The sequence below is a fragment of the Misgurnus anguillicaudatus genome, chromosome 24 (genome assembly GCF_027580225.2).
Source record: "Misgurnus anguillicaudatus chromosome 24, ASM2758022v2, whole genome shotgun sequence".
In the NCBI taxonomy this organism is placed as follows: Eukaryota; Metazoa; Chordata; class Actinopteri; order Cypriniformes; family Cobitidae; genus Misgurnus; species Misgurnus anguillicaudatus.
The window spans coordinates 28,528,520-28,549,605 of NC_073360.2; the positions used below are offsets into that span (position 1 = coordinate 28,528,520).

The 21,086-nt window shown below is 36.7% G+C and overlaps 1 protein-coding gene across 2 annotated transcripts; it reads right to left on the reverse strand.

The window, feature by feature from the left end:
* Window positions 1-465: 465 nt before the first annotated feature.
* trmt9b (tRNA methyltransferase 9B) lies at window positions 466-19,111 on the reverse strand. Of its 2 annotated transcripts, none has more exons than XM_055196970.2 (4): window positions 18,916-19,111; window positions 7,392-7,674; window positions 7,019-7,192; window positions 466-2,105 (listed from the first exon to the last, which is right to left on the reverse strand). In XM_055196970.2, exons 2-4 carry the CDS (start codon window positions 7,543-7,545, stop codon window positions 1,165-1,167), a joined length of 1,269 nt encoding a protein of 422 aa, XP_055052945.1. In that variant the 5' UTR covers window positions 7,546-7,674; window positions 18,916-19,111; the 3' UTR covers window positions 466-1,164. The 2 variants fall into 2 exon arrangements, with proteins under 2 accessions (XP_055052945.1, XP_055052946.1); XM_055196971.2 differs by lacking the exon at window positions 18,916-19,111 and adding an exon at window positions 15,600-15,898.
* Between the last annotated feature and the right edge of the window lie 1,975 nt (window positions 19,112-21,086).

Here is a 21,086-nt window from a genome sequence, read left to right on the forward strand (position 1 = left end):
AATTTAACTAAGGGGGTGTACACCAAAGCTTTTACGCCAGCGGCCGGCACATGTTTTCAATTGTTTCCAAAGGAAGCTCAGTGTTTTTTAAAAAAGCCAGCAGCTAGCAGTTTTCTTCCGTGCCTAAAATCGGCACTCGGTTGAAAAATATTCAACTTTGGGTGAAAAGCTCTGCTCGTATCTCAGTTCTCACACAACCATCCAATCACAGTGCAGGAGGGGCGGGACATTACATTACATAGCAACCAACCGGCTCACAGCTGAAGTATCAGAGCTGCCAAAGCGCTAAGCTGAAAAACAGCTGGCATTCGGCACCCTCCAGGTGTTTTCAGCCACGTTTAAAAGTTTTGGTGTGCACAACCCCTTAGCCTAGTCCTGGCTTAGCTAAGCCTTGTCTGTAAAACCAGGCCTTAGATCTCTGTCTATTGTGAACAAGCAGATAAGTAAAAACCCAGTCCCAATTGGTCAGATAAAAACAAAATATAGCGTTTTTATTTAACAGTCAAAATGCACATCCACATATAAAAAAAAATGGTTCAAGTTCGAAGGAAAATTTAAGACCAGCATTGCGACATTGACGCGGTTGAGTTACACCAATAGAAACATACACAATTTGCAACAATACCAGCGTTGAAACGTTTAAATGTTCAAGTTTTAAAAACATAAATTCATGTGCAATCGATTTACATCCCACAAGCACTTGACCACACGACACATAAGCTCAGCTTTATGGTATTACTAACAACACAAGACGACAACAACTCCACAGATAAACTCCTGAAGTAAACTAGTTATGTGCTCACATTGTTTGGTTCAGAATAATGTGCTATCTGTTTAGGCAGGCATTGCTTAAGTTGGTTAACAGTAATACACCATTCAATTTAGTGCAAGTTAAGGTCATCATGTGTCATTTTGTAAAACTGCGGGATGCCTTTAAAAACAAACTAAATTAAGCATAACCGGTTTCATAGTACAACCGTGTCTAGCATTAGTGTTGATGGGGTTAAAATAAATACAATTGCGACCATCACTTGTCTAGTCAGAGCATCAATACATTTGCTTGTTATTGCCATTGATACTGAAAAGCTATTATCTTAATTCTCATCCAAATACTTAAAAATACCTTTAAAAAAATCATTGTAAAACAATATTTTAAAATAAGATTTAAACCTTCCAGACTTGGATTTTCTCAGCCACCACACACCAGTTGGCATGGTCCAAGTAGGTCTGGAGAACATGAAGATCCTCAACATGGTTTTCGATCAACTGCGTCAGTTCCCCTTCCCTAAATACATGGTAGTACCGCAAACAAGAGTCCTTAATCTGTTTGTCGTTCAATTCTTTCATCCCTTCCGTTTCTTTGAGAGACGCCGTGCTTACCTGCCTCTGCAAGAGATGTTGTCTGTTTGCTATATTATCTACTTCATGTTCTTCATTACTGCAGTCTTTTTGGTAGGAAACCAAATCGGGAAGCGGAACAGAGGAACAATCATGAACAAGCTCCACAGGAAGAGTCTCATTTCCATTCCCGTTGTCAATTTTATGGACTTGTTCATGAGGGACTTGTTCAAAGACATCTTCTTCAAAACTGGTTCTGGAAGAAGATGAAAAGAGGCTAGAAACCTGCCTGATGAGACCTCTGCCGCTGGCACGCAGGCTTCTGCTCTCCGAGGTTTCGTCGGTGGGGGTTTGAAAAGTGCCGGAAGTGGATCGGGATACGGTCAGGCTGCCGAAGTCCAGCACCGAATCCAGAGATCTGGAGAAGAACCAAAGCCTCTGTTGTTTCTGCTGTCTGGGCATGGTGAGCTCGCCATCGTCCAACACAGATGATGTGCTTTTCACTTTTCTGTGCTTGTCACTGGAAGTGTCGTCGCTGACGCTTTGGGTGCCGTTGGCTCGATGCCGGGTCTGCCCCGGTCCTCTGAGGGCGGGAGATAGAGGAGGATTGGGGTTCCAAGGAACGAAGATGTCTTGCTTTTCAAACTTGCGCCTCTTTTGCTCCATTGCCCAAACGTATATCATGATTCGCCCTCCTACTCGCAGGGTGCGCGCCATCTCCTGTATTGCTCGGATACGTCGTTCTTTGGTGGACATGTGGTGGATGACTGAAAAATTGAGAGAAAGTGGAATTATAGGTGTCACAGATGTACAGTTTAGCCAAAAATCACAAAACACAGCTTGGAAAAAAGTTGAGTACAAATACAGCAGTGGCCATAAGAGGTCCCATCAGGTTGGATTAAACTATAAAAATGAAGTGCAGGTGTATGGTGCAAAATGGACAAAATACTAAACTTAAAGGTGGGGGCATGAATAAAAACATTTTGGTAAAGGGAGTCGGGCTGAGTACCAAAACACACTTGTGGCCAATTAGCAGTAAGGGGCGTGTCTACTAACCGACATCGTTGCCTGGGTTGCGTATGTGTGGAGCGGGTCTATCAAAAGAAGGTCTAGATTTTATTAGGGTAGGGGCGTGTTTGTTTAGGTGATTTGAAATATCAACATTGGCTTTCAGAGATCATGCGCCTTTAAGGTATTTATTGGACTGAGTAGTTTGGCAAAAAGGCAAACCACAGTGTATTAGGGACTCTGGGTTTTATTTGAATATACAAAAATGTATAAAAAAGCTCAAGGATAAAAATCATACACTGACTGCAGATTTGTGTGTTATTAATATTTGTTGTTTTCTTTTGTGGTAATATTTTGTAGTCGTTGTCCTTGGTTATGTCTTTATAAACCAGTGGCGGAACTAGAATTTTTTTAATGGGGTGGCCAGGGGGTGGCCAAAGGTACTTTAGGGAGGCCATAGTCCATAAAAGAAAATGACGTGTAATCATAAATGAATCTTTTGATCGCATTATATGTAAACATAATAAGGGTGAATTTTAAATCTTTCTACTGTATTTCTTATCTGATTTACTGTCTGTTAAAGGGATTCACCCAAAAATTAAAATTCTCTCATCATTTACTCACCCTTATGTTGTTCTAAACCTGTATTTTATTTTAATAAACACAAAAGAAGATACTTTTGATAAATGATGGTAAGCACACAATCCATTGAATTCCATCATGTTGTTTTTATTCCTACTATGGAAGTCAATGGTTAACAGCTGTGTGCATACCATCATCTTCTTTTGTGTTCATCAGAAAAAAGAAATTCGTACAGGTTTAGAACAACATAAGGATGTAAAAATGATGACAGAATTTTCATTTTGTGAACTATCCCTTTAATGAAGCAAAAGATCATGAAATCTAAACTCCATGATACACCTTAAACTTATTTCAAATAGCAGTGCTCAACACAAAGGATTAATCTTTATTTACGAAGATACAGAAGATGCAAAAGTTTTCTTTTTTCTTTTGATATTTAATTAACTTTAATGACAGACTTCAACAGGTTAGAATAAGACAGAATGCAATAAAATGTTTATTCATTTAAGACGTACATTAACCAAATGTTTAGTTTGAAAATCACCAAAACAGCTATTTTGACATATGAGCATTTGTCCGTTAAGCAAAAAAGACGCGAATATGAAGTCGTTTAAGCTCTGGCTGTGCACGCGCACTATCGGATATTCGCGTCGTGCTTTCAAGTTCAATGTGGCAATCCAGTCGAATTAACAATCATACAGTAGCCTATAAAGATCACGTCAAGAATGAAAACATGGTGCTGGGATTTGTTGTAAAAAGAATTTGCAATCTTAGACTTTATTCAGTCCACTAGAAAATTACCACACTTCCAGCATATGGTGTCGGTGAAATCATGTAGTATTAGCAATGTACGACTTCACTTACATAATTTTAAAGAGATTCCAGGCAATATGTAGACATGACATTTATCTTCTGATGATATGAAAAGTATTCGTTACAGTAATTTTTCTGACGCGTTTTTTAAAAAAGACGTCACTGATGGAGAGATAACAGAACGCGCATTATGTATATTTTCTTAATTTTGTGAAAAGCACAATATTCAGTTTTTATAGACACACACAAAAAAATGACACTTTAACGTTTTAAATGATGTATAAATCATATCTGCATGTCCAAAATCAGCAGAGTCTCTTTGTGCAGTGATTGAAAAATAAAGAGTTTGCGCCGCGACCGCAGGGGATTAATATTCATAGTGTTCGTTTTTAACAATGTGCTGCGCTGCCGCACATCGAAAATAAACATAGAGGTTAAGTGAAAGTAGCGCATTAAGTTTGGGGTGGCACACGGGGTGGCCAGTGACATGTCAAGGGTGTCCAGTGCCACCCTGGACACCCCTCTGGCTCCGCCTATGTTATAAACCTTTACTCCAAACACACCAATGCCACATGCATAACATTTTTATGCATCTTTAATAAAATATTTAAATTAAAGATGTGGCATTACTTTTGGCTACTGCTGTTTATGAAAACAATTTTAAATAGTTTTTATAATTTAAATAAATGGTAACACTTTACAATAAGGTTGTATTTGTTAACATTAGTTAATGCATTAGCTAACATGAACTATCAATGAACAATACTTCTACACTGAAAAAAATCATTCATTCAATTTACTAAATTTTATTTTAAAGGTGGTTGCAATCAACTTATTTAAGCTACATTTAAACAAAAAAAAATAGAAAAACAAAACAAAAAACTTTTGTTTAAATGTAGCTTAAGTAAATTGATTGCAATCACTTACCTTACAAAAATTAAGGAAATTGAATGAATCATTTTTTTTAATTCTAGTTCATGTTAATTTCAGCATTTACTAATACATTTTTAAAATCAAAAGTTGTATTTGTTAATATTAGTTAATGCACCATGAACTAACATGATTAACTGTATTGGCATTAATGTCATGTTAGCTAATGCATTTACTAAAGTTAACAAATACAACCTTTCTGTAAAGTGTTACCAAATAAAAACCTTTTTTATTGTAAGAGCAATAAAATTGTTCTCTGGAATGGAAAAACTGGCAAAAAAACTAAACTAAAAAATATGTATTACACTCTAAAAAAGTTATTTTGTTGAACAACCCAGCATCCCTTTTTAAAAGGCAATACATATTTTTTATAGATATTTTACCGGAAGTTACGTGCGGACCGCGACAGCCGCTTCTTTATGTTGTTACTGCTGAAACCGTCTATATAGGTAAAATAATCTGGAGTTTTTATGTAAATCTGCTAAGAAATTATCAAGCTCATATCAAAATTTTCATTGACTTTTGATTGGAGGTTTGGCAAATCTAAGCTTGGTTTGTGATTTTTCTGAAACTATTACGACCCTAGACCACAAAACCTAAGTACTTTTTTTTCAAAATTGAGATGTAAAGACCATCTGAAAGCAGAATGAATAAGCTTTTTGTTGATGTATTTGTTAGGAGAGGACAATATTTCGTCGAGATGCAACTATTTGAAAATCTGGAATCTGAGGATGCAAAAACTCTAAATATTACGAAAATCGCCTTTAAAGGTACACTCCGTTTTTTTAAAATATGCTCATTTTTCAGCTCCCCTAGAGTTAAACATTTGACTTTTCCCATATGGAATCCATTCAGCCGATCTCTGGGTCTGGCGGTACCACTTTTAGCATAGTTTAGCATAATCCACTGAATCTGATTAGACCATTAGCATTGTGCTAAAAAAAAATAATAATAAAGAGTTTTGATATTTTTTAATTAAAACTTGACTCTTCTGTAGTTACACAGTGTACTAAGACGGACGGAAAATCCAAAGCTGCGATCCTCCAGGCAAACACGGCCAGCAACCACACTCTAAAACTGGCGCAATAATCAGTGACTTTGCAGCTGTAACATGGCTGCAGAAGGCGCAAAGATATTACGCAGTGCCCGAAAGTAGTCCCCTTGGTAACTTTCAATAGCAAGGGACTACTTCCAAGGGTCCTTGATTATTACGCCAGAATGAGAGTATAGTTCCTAGGCATATTGGCCTAGAAAATCACAACTTTTAATTTTCCATCGGTCTTAGTACACAATGTAACTACATAAGAGTAAAGTTTTAAATAGGAAAAATATAGAAACTCTGGATATTTCTGAGTGCGATGCTAATGGTCTAATCAGATTCAATTGATTATGCTAAGCTATGCTAAAAGTGGTACAGCCAGACCTGGAGATCGGCTGAATGAATTCCAAAACGGTAAAAACGGGGAAGCAGAAAAAAATTTCATTTTTTTTTAAGTGGAGTGTCCCTTAAAGTTGTTAAAATGTCATAAGCAACACATATTACTAATGAATGCATTATTGATGTATTTATGGTAGGAAAGTAGTATCTTCATGGAACATAATCTTTACTTAATATCCAAAGGATTTTGTCATAAAAATCTTTTTTTTTGGACCCATACAATGTTTTATTGGCTAATGCTACAAGTATACCCGAACGACTTATGACTGTTTTTTTGGTCCAGGGTCACATTGTTTTTCTCAGGAGAAGTAACTGAGACCCAGGAGACCTTTTAATCTTATTGATTATAATTAAAAAAACATCCAATCTGTATTTTTCTTAAGGAATCTAGGACAGACCTTTAAATCTAAATCCAAAATCAAGGTAAATTTCAAAACAGCATTTGCTCCATGTTTATACACGGGAATTAAGCCATTATGAAACCCTGATATCATCAATGGCCACATTCATCATCTCGCTGGGGATTCACGATGAGTTGCCAGGTGACCCAGCTGTACTAGTTGACATTAAACACTCCCAGACCTCTTCCAAGAACTTCTAATCTCCTGTAACCTAGTAACACCTCTTGTTTCCTTCGCCTCATGGATCTTAAATACACAGACATAACAGCTTCATTTCAGATTAATGGCTGCGCTAGCAGCAGATTGAAATCAAACGGCTTAATCGTGGAATTGCAATGTTAATCTTGGGAGTACAGTATCAAATGAAATATTGCTCAATGAATATTAATCCTTATAATCCTTTATCGTAATGAATTTGTCAGAGCCCTTTTAAGCTATAATATTAGATGTCTACACTACATATGCGCTTTAAAGTGACAAAACAATTCAAGTTTAATTGCAATATTACCTGCAATAGAGAGCACTGCATCGAAACATCCATCTCTGTAGGGTAAACGCAGTCCATCGCAAAGTTGTACCTCGTGGCCCTGACACCACGCAGAGTCCACCAATGGCCGACACACATCACAGCCCAACTTAAAGATGCTTTCATTGATGTGCAGGTATTTGCCATTACCGCATCCTGCAATAGTACAAAACTGTCAAGTTTGAACTGTCCAGTCTATAGGGGTGTTTTTGACTCTATGGATATGTTTTTCTGCTTTGTAAAGTTCCAACAAAAAGAAAATTTCATTTAATTGATTTATCTTCAGTAGTCTGTGATATCCAAAAACACACCGATCTTGCACATTGACAACACCAAGGAACTTGTAAAGTCTTACCTACGTCAGCCACAATGCTACCAGGCTCCTGCTCCAGCAGAAACTGTTTGACCTTGGGCCAAGCCTTGTAGCGGCTGTCATTGAAGTACGGTGCGATCCTCTCGTACACACTGTGAACATGGTCTCTCTCCAGCCGGCTGGCAGCCTCGTCCATGCTGCTCTCTATTAAACCCCGCCGAGCATCTTCACCACTTAGCCAAAGGAAGAGCGAGCGAGCCAGACATAAAATGAGACCTGAACATTGTGTTCCTTTGCTCCTAATGCTTTGCTTCCCAGTCCATTTCTGAAAGAAAAACACGGCACTCTGATTGGCTGCTTCACTAATGTAACAACATCAATAATGGAACAAATGTCCTTTCGCAAGATCGAATCAATGACTGTTAACTAAAGCTCATCTAGTGTTAGAATATAAATCAAGATGCTGCGTATATAAACAACAAAGAAGTGCTTAACCAAACTTCAACCTGCATGCACGTGATAGACGTTGTGTAAATGATTGTAAGGTTTAAAAAGGTAAGCATAAAAAGAAATAGAAAGTGAAAGATATTGGATAGAACAAGATTGAGCTCTACTACTACTATGAATGGGGGACGATGCATCGCTCAATCTGGCAACAGAAGTCCCGCCTTTTACATGGAAGAACCAATAATCAATCAATAAAGCCTGAGGATTCTCAGGTGTACAGAGTCGCAAGTAGATGCTTGCTAACCTGTACATATGACATTAGTTGATACAACATCGGAAAAAAATTATTTTAGCGCAATTTGAGCTTAAAGGTTCTCTAAGCGAATTCACGCGTTTTAGACTATAAAACATTTTTTGTTACATACAGCAAACATCTCCTCACTATCTGCTTCCTACCTGACCGCTGATCAAACTGTAAAAAACGCGATCTCTGTAGACAGCTCAGGCTCGACAAACGGCAATATCAACATAGTGGCCAAACCTAGCACAACAAAACATAACAAAGTGTTCCAGCCAATAAACGACAAGAAGGATTTGGGGGTGGGGGTTGGGTGCGTTCATGAAAGCACGGACGGGAGAGGGAGGTGTTAGCTACGCTCCGTTTGTTTGAAAACAGTTCAAACATCAACAGGAAGTGACGTTGCACATTATTCGCTTAGACAGCCTTTAAAGGCGAGGTGCATGATTTTTGAAAAACACTTTGGAAAACGGAGTCGGGCCGAGTATCAAAACACACTTGTAGCCAATTAGCAGTAAGGGGCGTGTCTACTAACTGACATCATGGCCTGGGTTGCGTATGTGTGGGGCGGGTCTATCAAAATAAGGTCCAGATTCTATCGGGGTAGGGGCGTGTTTGTTTCAGAGATCATACATGCACCCCGCCTTTAAAGCAACACTAAAGAGTTTTTGCTCTTTGCTCCCCCTACAGGTTGGAAGCGGAATTGTCCATTACCACTGTCGTAAATAATTTAGCCTACTGCAGCAAAGCTGGCTCTGATTGGATTGTAGGTCTGCCATAAAGCAAGTTTTCGTAGTTTTCACTCGAACTACAGGACCGCGACCCGACGGTTGGAAACTTCTTTAGTGCGGTTTTGGCCGATAGAGGGCTGCAAAGCGAATGTGAAAGTGGCGTTTACCCTGTTTCGAGTGGATGAACGACTGAAACTTTTTTGGAAACGTTATTTTGAGGTAAAAAACTCTTTAGTGTTGCTTTAAGAAACAAAAGTGGTACAGCTGATGTCAGGTTTAATTGTTGGTCAGAACACAGAAGTGTGATTTTTAGCACATGATTTTAGAGATATTTGTCTTTCCCCATTCAAGTAGATCTGATTTTAGTCTTGCATGACTGAAATAACTGTCCGGAGGCGTTGCAAACATGGCTGCCTAGTGGCACGACTTCCATAAAAAGACTTTGAGTTAACCTTAGAGAGCAGCGTATAGACCATCTTTGCTCAAAACTCTCTAACATTTTGTTAAAAGCCAAATTTATTTGGTTTTAAGTGAAACTGTTGTACTCTTGATAGCATTTCTGTACATACAATCTGATTTTTGTTTTTGCCGTGACTGATGGAATACAGCTGCCAGTATTTTTGTATCCCGAAAGCTGTATGCATTGAGAAGTGGTGTGATGTAATCATCAAAAAGTGCACATCAGCTGGAAACATTTGGCCAAATGATGAAAAAGCATACCCAGCAAGCAATAGCCATCATTTTATTGTCTAGGTTAACTACAGACCCAATTAGACATCTTTAAAACACAAAATTGCTTACTGGGTATATGCTGTGTATGTAACTGCTCCCTCGTTCACTCATTCACTATGCCCTATAAAGCAAATGACAATTGAGTCCATTATATGGGAAAGGAGAAGCTAATAAAAATGAGTGAGCAATTTTGGACACTGACGTAAACACCATGCGTCAGAGAGCTGTCGCAGAGATTCGTCATAAACTCTTACACCTGTGTGGCTTTATAAATTGTACTGTGAAACAGTAAAGTGGGAAATTAAAGCAACACTATGTAGTTTTTTACCTTTAAATTATTTCAGTGATAGAAAAACTTTTAACTGGACAAATTGTATTGTTGCTGCAACCTGAGCAGCCTCCTAGCTGCTACAAGCACACTCTGAAAGTGGCGGTGGAGGGTAGGAAACACACCCCCGCCCCTCCCCCCGCCTGCAGAAGAGATACTAGGCACTGTTGCGCTTTTCAACCACATGGGGGAGCTGTAAGTCATTTTTACATGGAAACTACATAGTGTTGCTTTAAGAGGGAGCGAGTGTATATTGAATGTACCCTTTTTAAATGCATTTTTTTTTTAAGTTGCCAGCCAGCACCAGCATTTTTTATGATTTTCACAAAAGTTTAATTCCTTTCAGAAAATTTTCTTCTTTAAATATATAAACATACAATATATCAAGTGAAAAGCCAGACCCTCTGTTTTCAAAAAAAAATAATTTCATCCTATCTATTTGTTCTCTTTTTGGGTGGAAACAACCCAACATATCACCTCTCAAATATAGGTAGGTTTCTTCAAAAATACTAAATTTTGGGAAAAAACGCTGAGATAATTGCATTTTTGTGAAGGACCTTTTATATCGATCATCAAAACACCTGGTGTATTATCCAACTGGTGGATAATAGCGTAAATATGGATTGCTGGAAAAACTTGTCAATGGCGGGGAAAGAGTTAAAGTCAGAGTGCATTGTGGGTACAAAGAAGTAAACGAATGTAGGGAACCAACTTGTTCACTCAAATGGTGGATGCCAAATATAGGGCACTACACCCTAAAAAAAGTCAAAAAAAGATGACCCCAGCCAGTTGAGTTGTAATTCAACCTATGCTGGGTTGTAGGGCTGGGCAAAAAAATCGTTTTTTCGATTAATCGTTTTTTTATAACGTGGTCGATTCAGAATCAATTCTCAAAGAGCACAATCGATTTTTCCCCCATATTTTTTCTGCAAACACTGAACGCAAGATTAACGTTAATCAAATTACTAGTCTTCTTCACTAGTTGTCAACCTCTTTTTTGCCTTGCGAGATGTTACAAGGAGCCTGTCATTCTTTCATTCAGTGCTTAAAATGGCGGTTTTAGGTGCTTCATCGAAGTTGATGCCACCTTCGCAAAAAAAAGTAAGAGGTATGGAAGCATTTTAGATTTCGTAAGCAAGACGACAACGATAGTGTTGTGGCTTCTAATTTCTTTTTAGTAATTACCCACTTCTAAACTTATGTTCACTGTTCTTTTTTATTAATATAGTATTTGTATTTAATCTATAATCATTGAGTTGAATCGAGGATAAAAACCGACCCGAGAACTGGAAACGAAAATTAAATCGAGAATCGAAATTGAATCGATTTGATAGCTTGTGAATCGAAATTGAATTGATCTGGAACATCTGAATCGATACCCAGCCCTACTGGGTTGTTTGAAACCATTGTTGGGTAAAATATAAACATTTTCTGGCTTAATTTAACAAAACAGCTGGGCTCGTCCCTTTTTGACCCAATGCTCATCCTGCCCTTCTAAAATCATAAATTGTGACACCTCCCGACAGTGGCACACATCAGTTATCCAGACGTCTAGCACATCATCATACTTTACAGTCAACCCAGAGCTGTACATCATTTCTCATCATATACACAAACACTGGATCTCCCTCTTTTTCTCCTGTCACTTTCTCTCTTTTTCGACTCGTACGTCTCTATCAATGCAGACTGCAGCTCCGGCTTTATTAAAACGCAGAGCGGATGCCGCTTTTAAAAGCACGCTGCCACCTCTGATGTGTTTTTCAAAGGATTGCTTGCGATATAAACGGTGCACTTTAAACTGAACATTAGCTTTCAGGTTCGTGTTGTCTATTACAGTGCTTTAAAAAAAACAAATGTGCTGATATAACTCTAAACTCCTTAAAGAAGTCAAGCCCGAACCTCTTAAAATACTGTAGACATCATTCAGACCTTATTTTTATGATTCAGACGTCACATTTCCGGTTACATTTCACTGATTTACAATTGTTCAATAACTAAAATGCATCTAAAATCATTCTGGTTGGTCAATCGCTGCTATCAGATATGTTTGTAGCCTATCAATACTGCATAAAGGTATGTATACGCCTCTCACAAGGCACACTGCAGTCTTTTACTTCTCATAAAATAAAACAACTTTAACTTGAATCAATATTTTATGTCCTTTTTATTCATTTACTGATGCTGCTGTGTAAGCAGGATCATGTACAATCACTCAGCCATTACTGAAAAACAGACCACTTTAAAATTTGCATACTGAGCTTTTTTTGCATATCATCCATAGCCAGCATCACACTGCATCCACTGTTAGGTTATGCATTGATTCTTGTGCACCTGCTCAGTGTCATGAATATAAAAAATAGGCTTTAATGCATGATTTAAATCTTAATCTATATTTTTGCTGCCTTGCATGCACCCTGAAATGCACATCTGATTTATTTTCAAGTGGGTACCTAGCGGGATTAAATTAATGTAAAATATAGTAATGTCATAAAATATGGAGTGGATGTGTGTAGCTGTTATAATAACTGCCATTTAGATGTTGCGAGTTGGGAACCGAAGTCACGGATCAATAAGAGGACATTTCAAAGCAAATCCACTCTACTTTCAAGCATTTCAAATGACAAAGTTCAGTCAATAATCTCACGGTCTGGTCGGCAAATCAATGCGACCAATAGTAAAGCCAACATGGGTTTGCAAAGAAATAAAATAAAGGTTTCAAAGGTTCCAATTATATTTTTATTTTTAAACAAATAACCATTAAAGGACTGAAATCTATAATTGTTGGTTTATGATGTGTATGCTTTTCCATTACAAAGGGCAACCTGATTGTTTATGCTATTTGGTAAAGAACAGAAAAGTTGTAATGCCTCAGTGATTTGCTGATCTATGTTTGGTCTGATGGATGTGTTTTGTAAAGCAAGAAAATCTCTCTGGTTGAATCACATGTTGCCCGAAAGCGGAAACTTACAGACGATTCATAAGAAATACACAGCAGGATGTGGGCTGATCTTCAAACTGTGACAGAAGGAATGCATGATGTACTGGCCAAAATTATGAAATTCAAACAGAGATGTGATTTAGGAAAATGGGCCTGGAGGAAGACGATCAAATCAAAGGATTTTATATTAAGAAGCATCTTACACAATAGATTTTTTTTTAAGGAGCAGTGAATCAAGAAATCAATTTTAACTTGAGCTCTTGTTAAATAAGAGGTCATTGTACTGAAAACGTTGAAAACATTGTTAGTGAAACGGTACCAATCTATGACGTAGCCGTGATTTTAAACACCACCTCCAAAGAATGGCAAAGAATACTTTTGTAGCCCCGCCCACAGGTTCAGCTATAGGAAATGGCACGAGTATGAAGTGTCCGTTTACATGCAGTTAAAGATTCCCAAAGTTTGTGCAATGTCCGGTTGTGGAAGAACATAGTAAAATATTTTAAAGGAACAGTATGTAATAAATTTATATCAATTAATTATAAAATGGCCCTGATGTGTCACTAGACATTAAGAAATCATTTTCATTTCAAATATTTATATCACTCACAAAAGTGGTCTGGCCAGGATATTGTCATTTAAAAAGTGGAGTTGCAGCCCTCAACTGATGTTTATGTTGTCATTTTGTGTATTGGCCACCAGTTGTGTAATTGCAGTACCAGTTTTAGCCACAAGTTTTGTGATTGCAATAACAGATTTGCCCACAATCCTACATACTGTTCCTTTAAAATTGCTCGATATGTTCTGATTGTGTGTAACATGCGTGTCTAAAGCACGACTTGGAGGCGCGATTTATATTGTGATGCCCACTGTGTTGTTTACGGTAATTTAGGCAAGTCGCGTTTGAAAGGTCCAACACTCCACAAACAAAGCTTTTTCACGTAACTAGGGTATGTAATGTTACATGCTCATAAGAGAAACCTCGCAAGCACATTAGAAATATACAAAGTTAGTGAAAAGGACTTAACAGCCGCAATTTCGATTCGGATGCGTGCTTACTGTGTCGTTTATGGTAATTTAGGCACGTCAGGTTTGAAGATTTGTTGCTACTTCACCATACGAATTGTCATTTATGTGTATCATCTCTAGCACCTAGAACTTCATGTGTTCGGCTGCTATTTTTCCACATCTGAAGTTTTCAAAACAATCCCCACATGCAATGACGAGTTGAAAGCTATCGAATCATAGCCGTGGAAGTTTACTTTCAAGTCTTCAATGCAGCCTGCACATCAAAATAAAGTGTTTCTCAAGCCAATCTCAAAACCGGGGTACAAAACAGCCTATTACTTATTGCTTTTAATGTTTTTGATGTAAAAACCATGTGAACCAGTGATGCGCGGGTCAATGTATAAACAACCGCACCCGACCGACGTTTTCAAATAACCCGCCCGCAAATCGGATCAAAAAAAAAAAAGAGTATTGTACCTGACCCGCATTTAAAAAATTTTTTTAATTATTTAAAATAGTTAATTGGTATCTTTATTTCAAACGACCCAAATATCATTTAAAATATTTTTGGATGACTGGTAACTGCGGATAACCGCGGGTGACCACTCATTTCGGATCAACCCGCGCATCACTGACGCAAACGTCATAAGTAGACGTCAGACAACAGCATAAAACAATAATAACAGCGATTCATCGCACCTTTAATGAAATCACTTAACATACCCTTTACATACTTAACAGAAGTATTTGGGGCGTAACTCACATTACAGTGTCACAAACATAAATGGCACATGTGACCCTGTCTGAAATCCAAGTTAAAGTCCTATAATATAATGTGATGACATTTGGAGCATTAAAGTTTGATTTTAATCTTTGACCTTACTATTTATTATTAATAAGATTAAAGATATCAAGTTTATATTTTCACATAGGGCTGCAAAGCGATTAATCACGTTTAATTGCATACAAAATAAAAGTTTTTGTTCACATCATATGTGTGTGTGTGTACTGTGTATAATAATTATTTATATATAAATACACACAGATGCAAGTATAAATGTAAGAAATATTTACATGTGTATATACGTTTTTATATTTATATTATAATTTATATTAAAATAAAATTAGAAATATTTAATATATAAAAAAGTAATTATACCTGCATGTGTGTGTGTGTGTGTATTTATATACATAATTATTATACGCAGTACACACACATATGATGTAAACAAAAACTTTTATTCAGCAAACGATTAGTTGCGATTAATCATTTTGCAGCCTTAGTTCATTACATTATGTAGATTGATTTTATGCAGAAAACAGTAAAAAAGCAGGCTACAAAATCCCAAAGACTCCCCAAGAGGGTGAAATGGGATCCTTCAATTTTGGTCAGAAAACAACAACATAGAAATTACCCAGAAAACCCTAGCAAGCACACAGAGAAACATCACTCACATTTTCTGCAGAAATATCTAGTTCAAGGTTTCTATTTATTTCTGACCTATTATGTGGTCACACTTATGTTTCCTTTTGCCTATAAAACAACAAACGCCCTTTTCAAAAAGATTTAACAACAACTATAAGGCCTTTATTCACATTCATCCTAACTCCATAACAACACATCTGTTTTGAATCTCTTATACCACAAAACCGCTCCTTTCCTGACCCGTCGATTCAGACTCATTGTGTTTCTCTGGCAGAAATATTATAAAACCCATTGTCCACAATATTGTATCAAAGCCAAAGACATTTAACACCTTAATCTTACCTCATTCAGAAAGATATCAACTGTTATCACCTTCACAAGACATCAGGTCTCAGTCAAACATGGCCAATCGTTTCCTTGACTCCCTTCGGTTGTTTTAAAGGGCACCATGCCACACACACACTTCCTATCCATCTGGATCCGCACTTGGTTTGCAGTGCTGTTGAGGGTCCCTCATTACAGACACTATTTTAAGATCACACCCACTCCAGGAAAAGGATGGGAGCTAAGAGGCTTTGGCATCATCAATTGCCATGTCAAGACTCGGTTGCATCCGACGGTCCCCTCGATTCATTAAAATGCTCAGCTCGACTGGCATTATGTAAGCAGCTGCACTCTGGATGTTGTGAGAATACTGAACAGCAGCGTCTAAAATTAGAAGCAACCAATACCCGCCAGACATCTCTGCTATTACAGAGACATCAGGTCTGTCCCAATACCCATGGAAAAACACTGAACATTGTTTAGTTATATATCAGTTATATCAATCTGACACTTTAACGTACCAATAACTGATAGCATTAAAAGCTCTTTTGTGGTCAGAAGAATAGCAGCAGTACTCAAAAAAGAGTCCCTACTCGCAGTCACTGTGGTGGTACACATTTTAAACTGCCCTAATATGTGGGTCAATGACGTGACGTTAATTATTTTGTGTCCGTATGGATAAATGAAATGTAAAAGGGTTCAAATTTAAAAATAAATTTGCAGATTACTTGCATACATTCTCTATTTTGAGGACCAAGTCTAAAATGTCTGGTTTTATTTCATTTTGAAAGAATGTTTGGGGGATCATTGCAAAAATTTCAATGTGGTGTAACCAGTCTGTGTGAATTGGTGTAACTAGTATTTTTTAAAATGAAAATATAAATATATTCATTAAAAATGTGGAATAAAATAATCTAGTTTAGTGTAATATGATTTTTTTACATACATTTTTACATCATTTGTCAAAGATTATTTAGAAAACAGAGCTGTTTTCAGCATATTTCAGGACAAATATTACAAAAACGCTTAAAAATTTACAAATAACTTTCATAAAAATGGCGCAATTTTTATTGCATAAAATTAAAGGATTATTTCATTTTCTTAAAAGAAAAATCCAGATAATTTACTCACCACCATGTCATCCAAAATGTTGATGTCTTTCTTTGTTCAGTCGAGAAGAAATTATGTTTTTTGAGGAAAACATTGCAGGATTTTTCTTATTTTAATGGACTTTAATTGACACCAACAATTAACACTTAACTCAACACGTAACAGTTTTTTTCAACGGAGTTTCAAAGGACTATAAACGATCCCAAACGAGGCATAAGGGTCTTATCTAGCGAAATGATTGTCATTTTTAACAAGAATAAAAAATATGCACTTTTAAAGCACAACTTCTCGTCTAGATCCGGTCGTGATGCGCCAGCGTGACCCCACGCAATACGTCATGATGACGTCAAGAGGTCACAGAAGACGAACGCGAAACTCCGCCCCAGTGTTTACAAGTGTGTTGAAAGAGGACCATTCCTACGTTGTTGTATGTCAACTGATACTAATTAATGTCTTTGTGTTAGTTTATTGTTTACAATGGTCCGCAAATGTGCGTTTTATATATGTAACACGTGACCTCCCTACGTCACTACGCATTTACGTTAGGTCGCGCTGGACCGGACCTAGACGAGAAGTTGTTCTTTAAAAGTGTATATTTGTTTTTTTCTTGTCAAAAATGACATTCGTTTTGCTAGATAAGACCCTTATGCCTCGTTTGGGATTGTTTATTGTCCTTTGAAACTCAGTTGAAAAAACTGCCGTGTTGAGTCAAGTGTTAAATGTTGGTGTCTCTTAAAGATCATTAAAACAAGAAAAATCCTGCAATGTTTTCCCCAAAAAACACAACCTCCTCTCGACCGAACAAAGAAAGACATCAACATTTTGGATGACATGGTGGTGAGTAAATTATCTGGATTTTTCTTTTAAGAAAATTGACTAATCCTTTAACATAAATACACTGTGCATTGAAATAAACCTGATGCATACTTTTAAAACAAGTTTAAAAATATATATCTTGCCAAACCATTTTGTCACTGACCCACATACGGTTTAGGTAGATATGTATACATTTGGTTAAACTATGAATACTGTGTACTTTTTCAAAATGGTGCTAACCCAGTAACAGCTAGGGATCATTTTTTTTCTCAAGCAGTACAGCTGGCAAAACCACGGTTTTACTACAGTAACCATGGTTAACCACAGTTTTTGAAGCATAACCGGGGTTATTTTGTGGTAACCGTGGTTTAACTGTAGTAACCATGGTTTTATGGCTTTAACTGTAGTAAAACCATGGTTAATTTCTGTTAAGGATGTGTTGTATATATTACAAAATGCTTATTTTTTTCTCATGCCTGTTTGTTCTACAATTTTCTGTAAAGCTGCTTTGCAACAATGCAACATTGTGAAAAGCGCTACTATAGAAATACATTTGTATTAAATAAAAAAAAACTGATTACCATATCCATGGTATTTACATACATGTCCAATAAACAAGTGCACCATGGTATCATGTCCACCCCTAAAAATGTAACAGGGGTCTGTTTTAATATCTTATATACAATAAAATAGGGCTGTGCAATTAATCGTTTTTGATTTACAATTTTTGAGTCAAAACAAGATAATCGAGGTAAAACAATTATTGTGCGATTAAAATATAAATTGTGTAGTGCTGGACCAATGTGTTTGCACCAATGCTTTGACACGTGTAGCCTTTCGCAATACTTGCTTAAGAAAAATGTTAAATATATGCATGTTTTCAAAGAATAAGCGATTAAAATAATCGCGATTATGATTGCGGGGAAATCGTGAAGATGATTTTGCCCATAATAAAGCAGCTCTACAATAAAACTGGAAAATAATGTGAATCTATATGTACTGAGATTTAACTATTTAAGAGAGAAACACTTATTAAATTGAGGCAAATATACACACACGGATAATTATGTGTTAATTATTAAAATCCCAATAATGTTGGGATTTGTTAAAGTATCATGACATTATTGCTCATACTCAGCACATTCATTCATGTTTTAGCCAAGTAAACAATAGTAAAACAAAGCATGCAAATCTCTGATCAACGTCTTAAACTTTATCATTACATGAAATATCTTGTAAATATATGCATCATTCTTATTGTAGGCTACTATTAATAAATATGCATGTTACGTTACTTCGCACAGTGCAATTCAAACCAAATCCATTCATGTGGACAAACTGAAAGTTATATCTGATGTTAATTTGTAATACAGGCACGAGCGCCACACATCCTCTGTATCAAACCTACCTCTTCCTTTCCCAAGATTGTAGTGGCAGATGTTGTAAACCCGACGACAGTGCAAATCTTTCATTCAAGGCATTATATTAACACAAACATCCGAACAGGAGAAAGCCACGAAACAACGACACCGCCACACAACACTGTGTCGAACCGGCGGATGTAATATTACATGTTGTTCACTGCACCCGAGTGCTGTCCGATTCGCGAACAAATCATTGTTTGAACCGGTTCTTTTTAGAGATTCGGTTGAACCTATTCGCAAAGCGTTTATAAATCACTAAACTTTTGTGTGGGAGCAAAACATACGTGAGTGACAACATGAAATCATAAAGAGCGCAAATTGTAAGTAATGTAATGAAATAATGTTTCTCAATCAGATCTGGATTCCAAAATTTACAAAATGCATCAAACCAGCACATTAAATACAATTAAATTGAACGGCTGAGATGCAAACTGAGAAAAACTAAAAACACATATCAATAACTACAATATAAATTGTTATATTGCTTGTGGGAGCTCTTTGAAATAATGATATAAACGAATCAAATAATTTTAACGCTGGTCAAATGAGTCGACTCCCTGAAGTGAATCAAAATAACCCATGTATTCGACGGATGAGTAAATTAAAACAAGAGCGCACTGAACGCAGGGCGTAACATCCGCTACTCCCATTGGTCGCCTCAGTCACGTGACTCGACACAACAAACACACACGCATGGCAAACGGTTGAGGCTGAGCAGGATTTTGGTTAAGGATGATTCAGACTTTCACTACAAAGAGTTTTCTGAGGTTGAGACAAACAGGCAGATTAAAAATCATACAGATGAGTGATTTGCATTAAAGCTACACAGTAGCAGTATTATACGCAACCTTTTTATTTGATACTACATTGCTCAACTATCATCTCACTAATCTCAATGAGAAACAAAGACGGTAAATAGCGTGCAGATTTGAAACATAGTAAATGTTATTAAAATATTAAAAACACAGCCTTTACATTTAGCTTATTCCAACACACGATTTTTGTTTTGCATCAGTTGCAGATGGCAGTAATTGAGTTGTGGGTAAGAATTTATGCCAATTAAAGGGATAGTTCACCCAAAAATGAAAATTCTGTCCTCATTTTCGCTTCCTTATGTTGTTCTAAGCCTGTATGGATTTATTTTTTCTGATGAACGCAATAAAAGATATTTTGATAAATGATGGTAAGCACATTGTAACCACTGACTTCCATACTAGGAAAAACAAATACTATGGAATTCAATGGGTACAGTCAAAAGTGTGATTACCATCATTTATCAAAATATCTTTTGTGTTCATCAGAAAAAAATAAATTCATACAGGGTTAGAACAACATGAGGATGAGAACTATCCCTTTAATGCCCTGCACAAATCTTGAATAATTCTAATAAAAGCCGTTTAGGATTTTTAATTAAATACAACCTCTCAGATATTCAGTTTTCAAGTATACGCCACAACAGCTGGTCGCCAAAAGCGTAACCAAAGGTGCATGAATTAGAAAACACCATTTTGATAACTAACAAAAAGTGTATGTGTTAAATTATTTTGAGCCAAGTTTTTCCAATCTTGAAATTATGTGTGACCCTGTATGAGAGATCCAGACTGAGATTAGGAGCATCAAAGTATCATTTCACTTTAATTTGACATGACCTTATTCAATATTAAAGAAGTTTCTCAAAAAAATCTTTACATTAAGTAAGATAAATCCCAAAATAATGACTTTAGATGGACTTTCATAGACTTGGGTCACATTAGGACAGATTTCCAGAGTAACAGAACACTGAAAGCAGATCCGTAAAGCTCTTTAAAGGAAAACACCACAGTTTTACAATATTTTACTATGTTCTTACCTCAACTTAGACTAATTAATACATACCTCTTTATTCAATGCGTGCACTTAATCTTTTTACAGCACGTCTTGAATATGTTAGCATTTAACCTAGCTCCATTCATTCCTTAGGATCCAAACAGGGATGAATTTAGAAGCACTTCCATGTTTTCCCTATTTAAAGACTGTTACATGAGTAATTACACGAGTAAGTATGGTTGCACAAAATAAAACGTGGTGATTTTTTAAGCAGATAAAAAATTAGAACTATATTGTATGGCGGAAGAGCACTTAGTTTGCAGAACTTCGACCTAAGGTGCAGTAATAT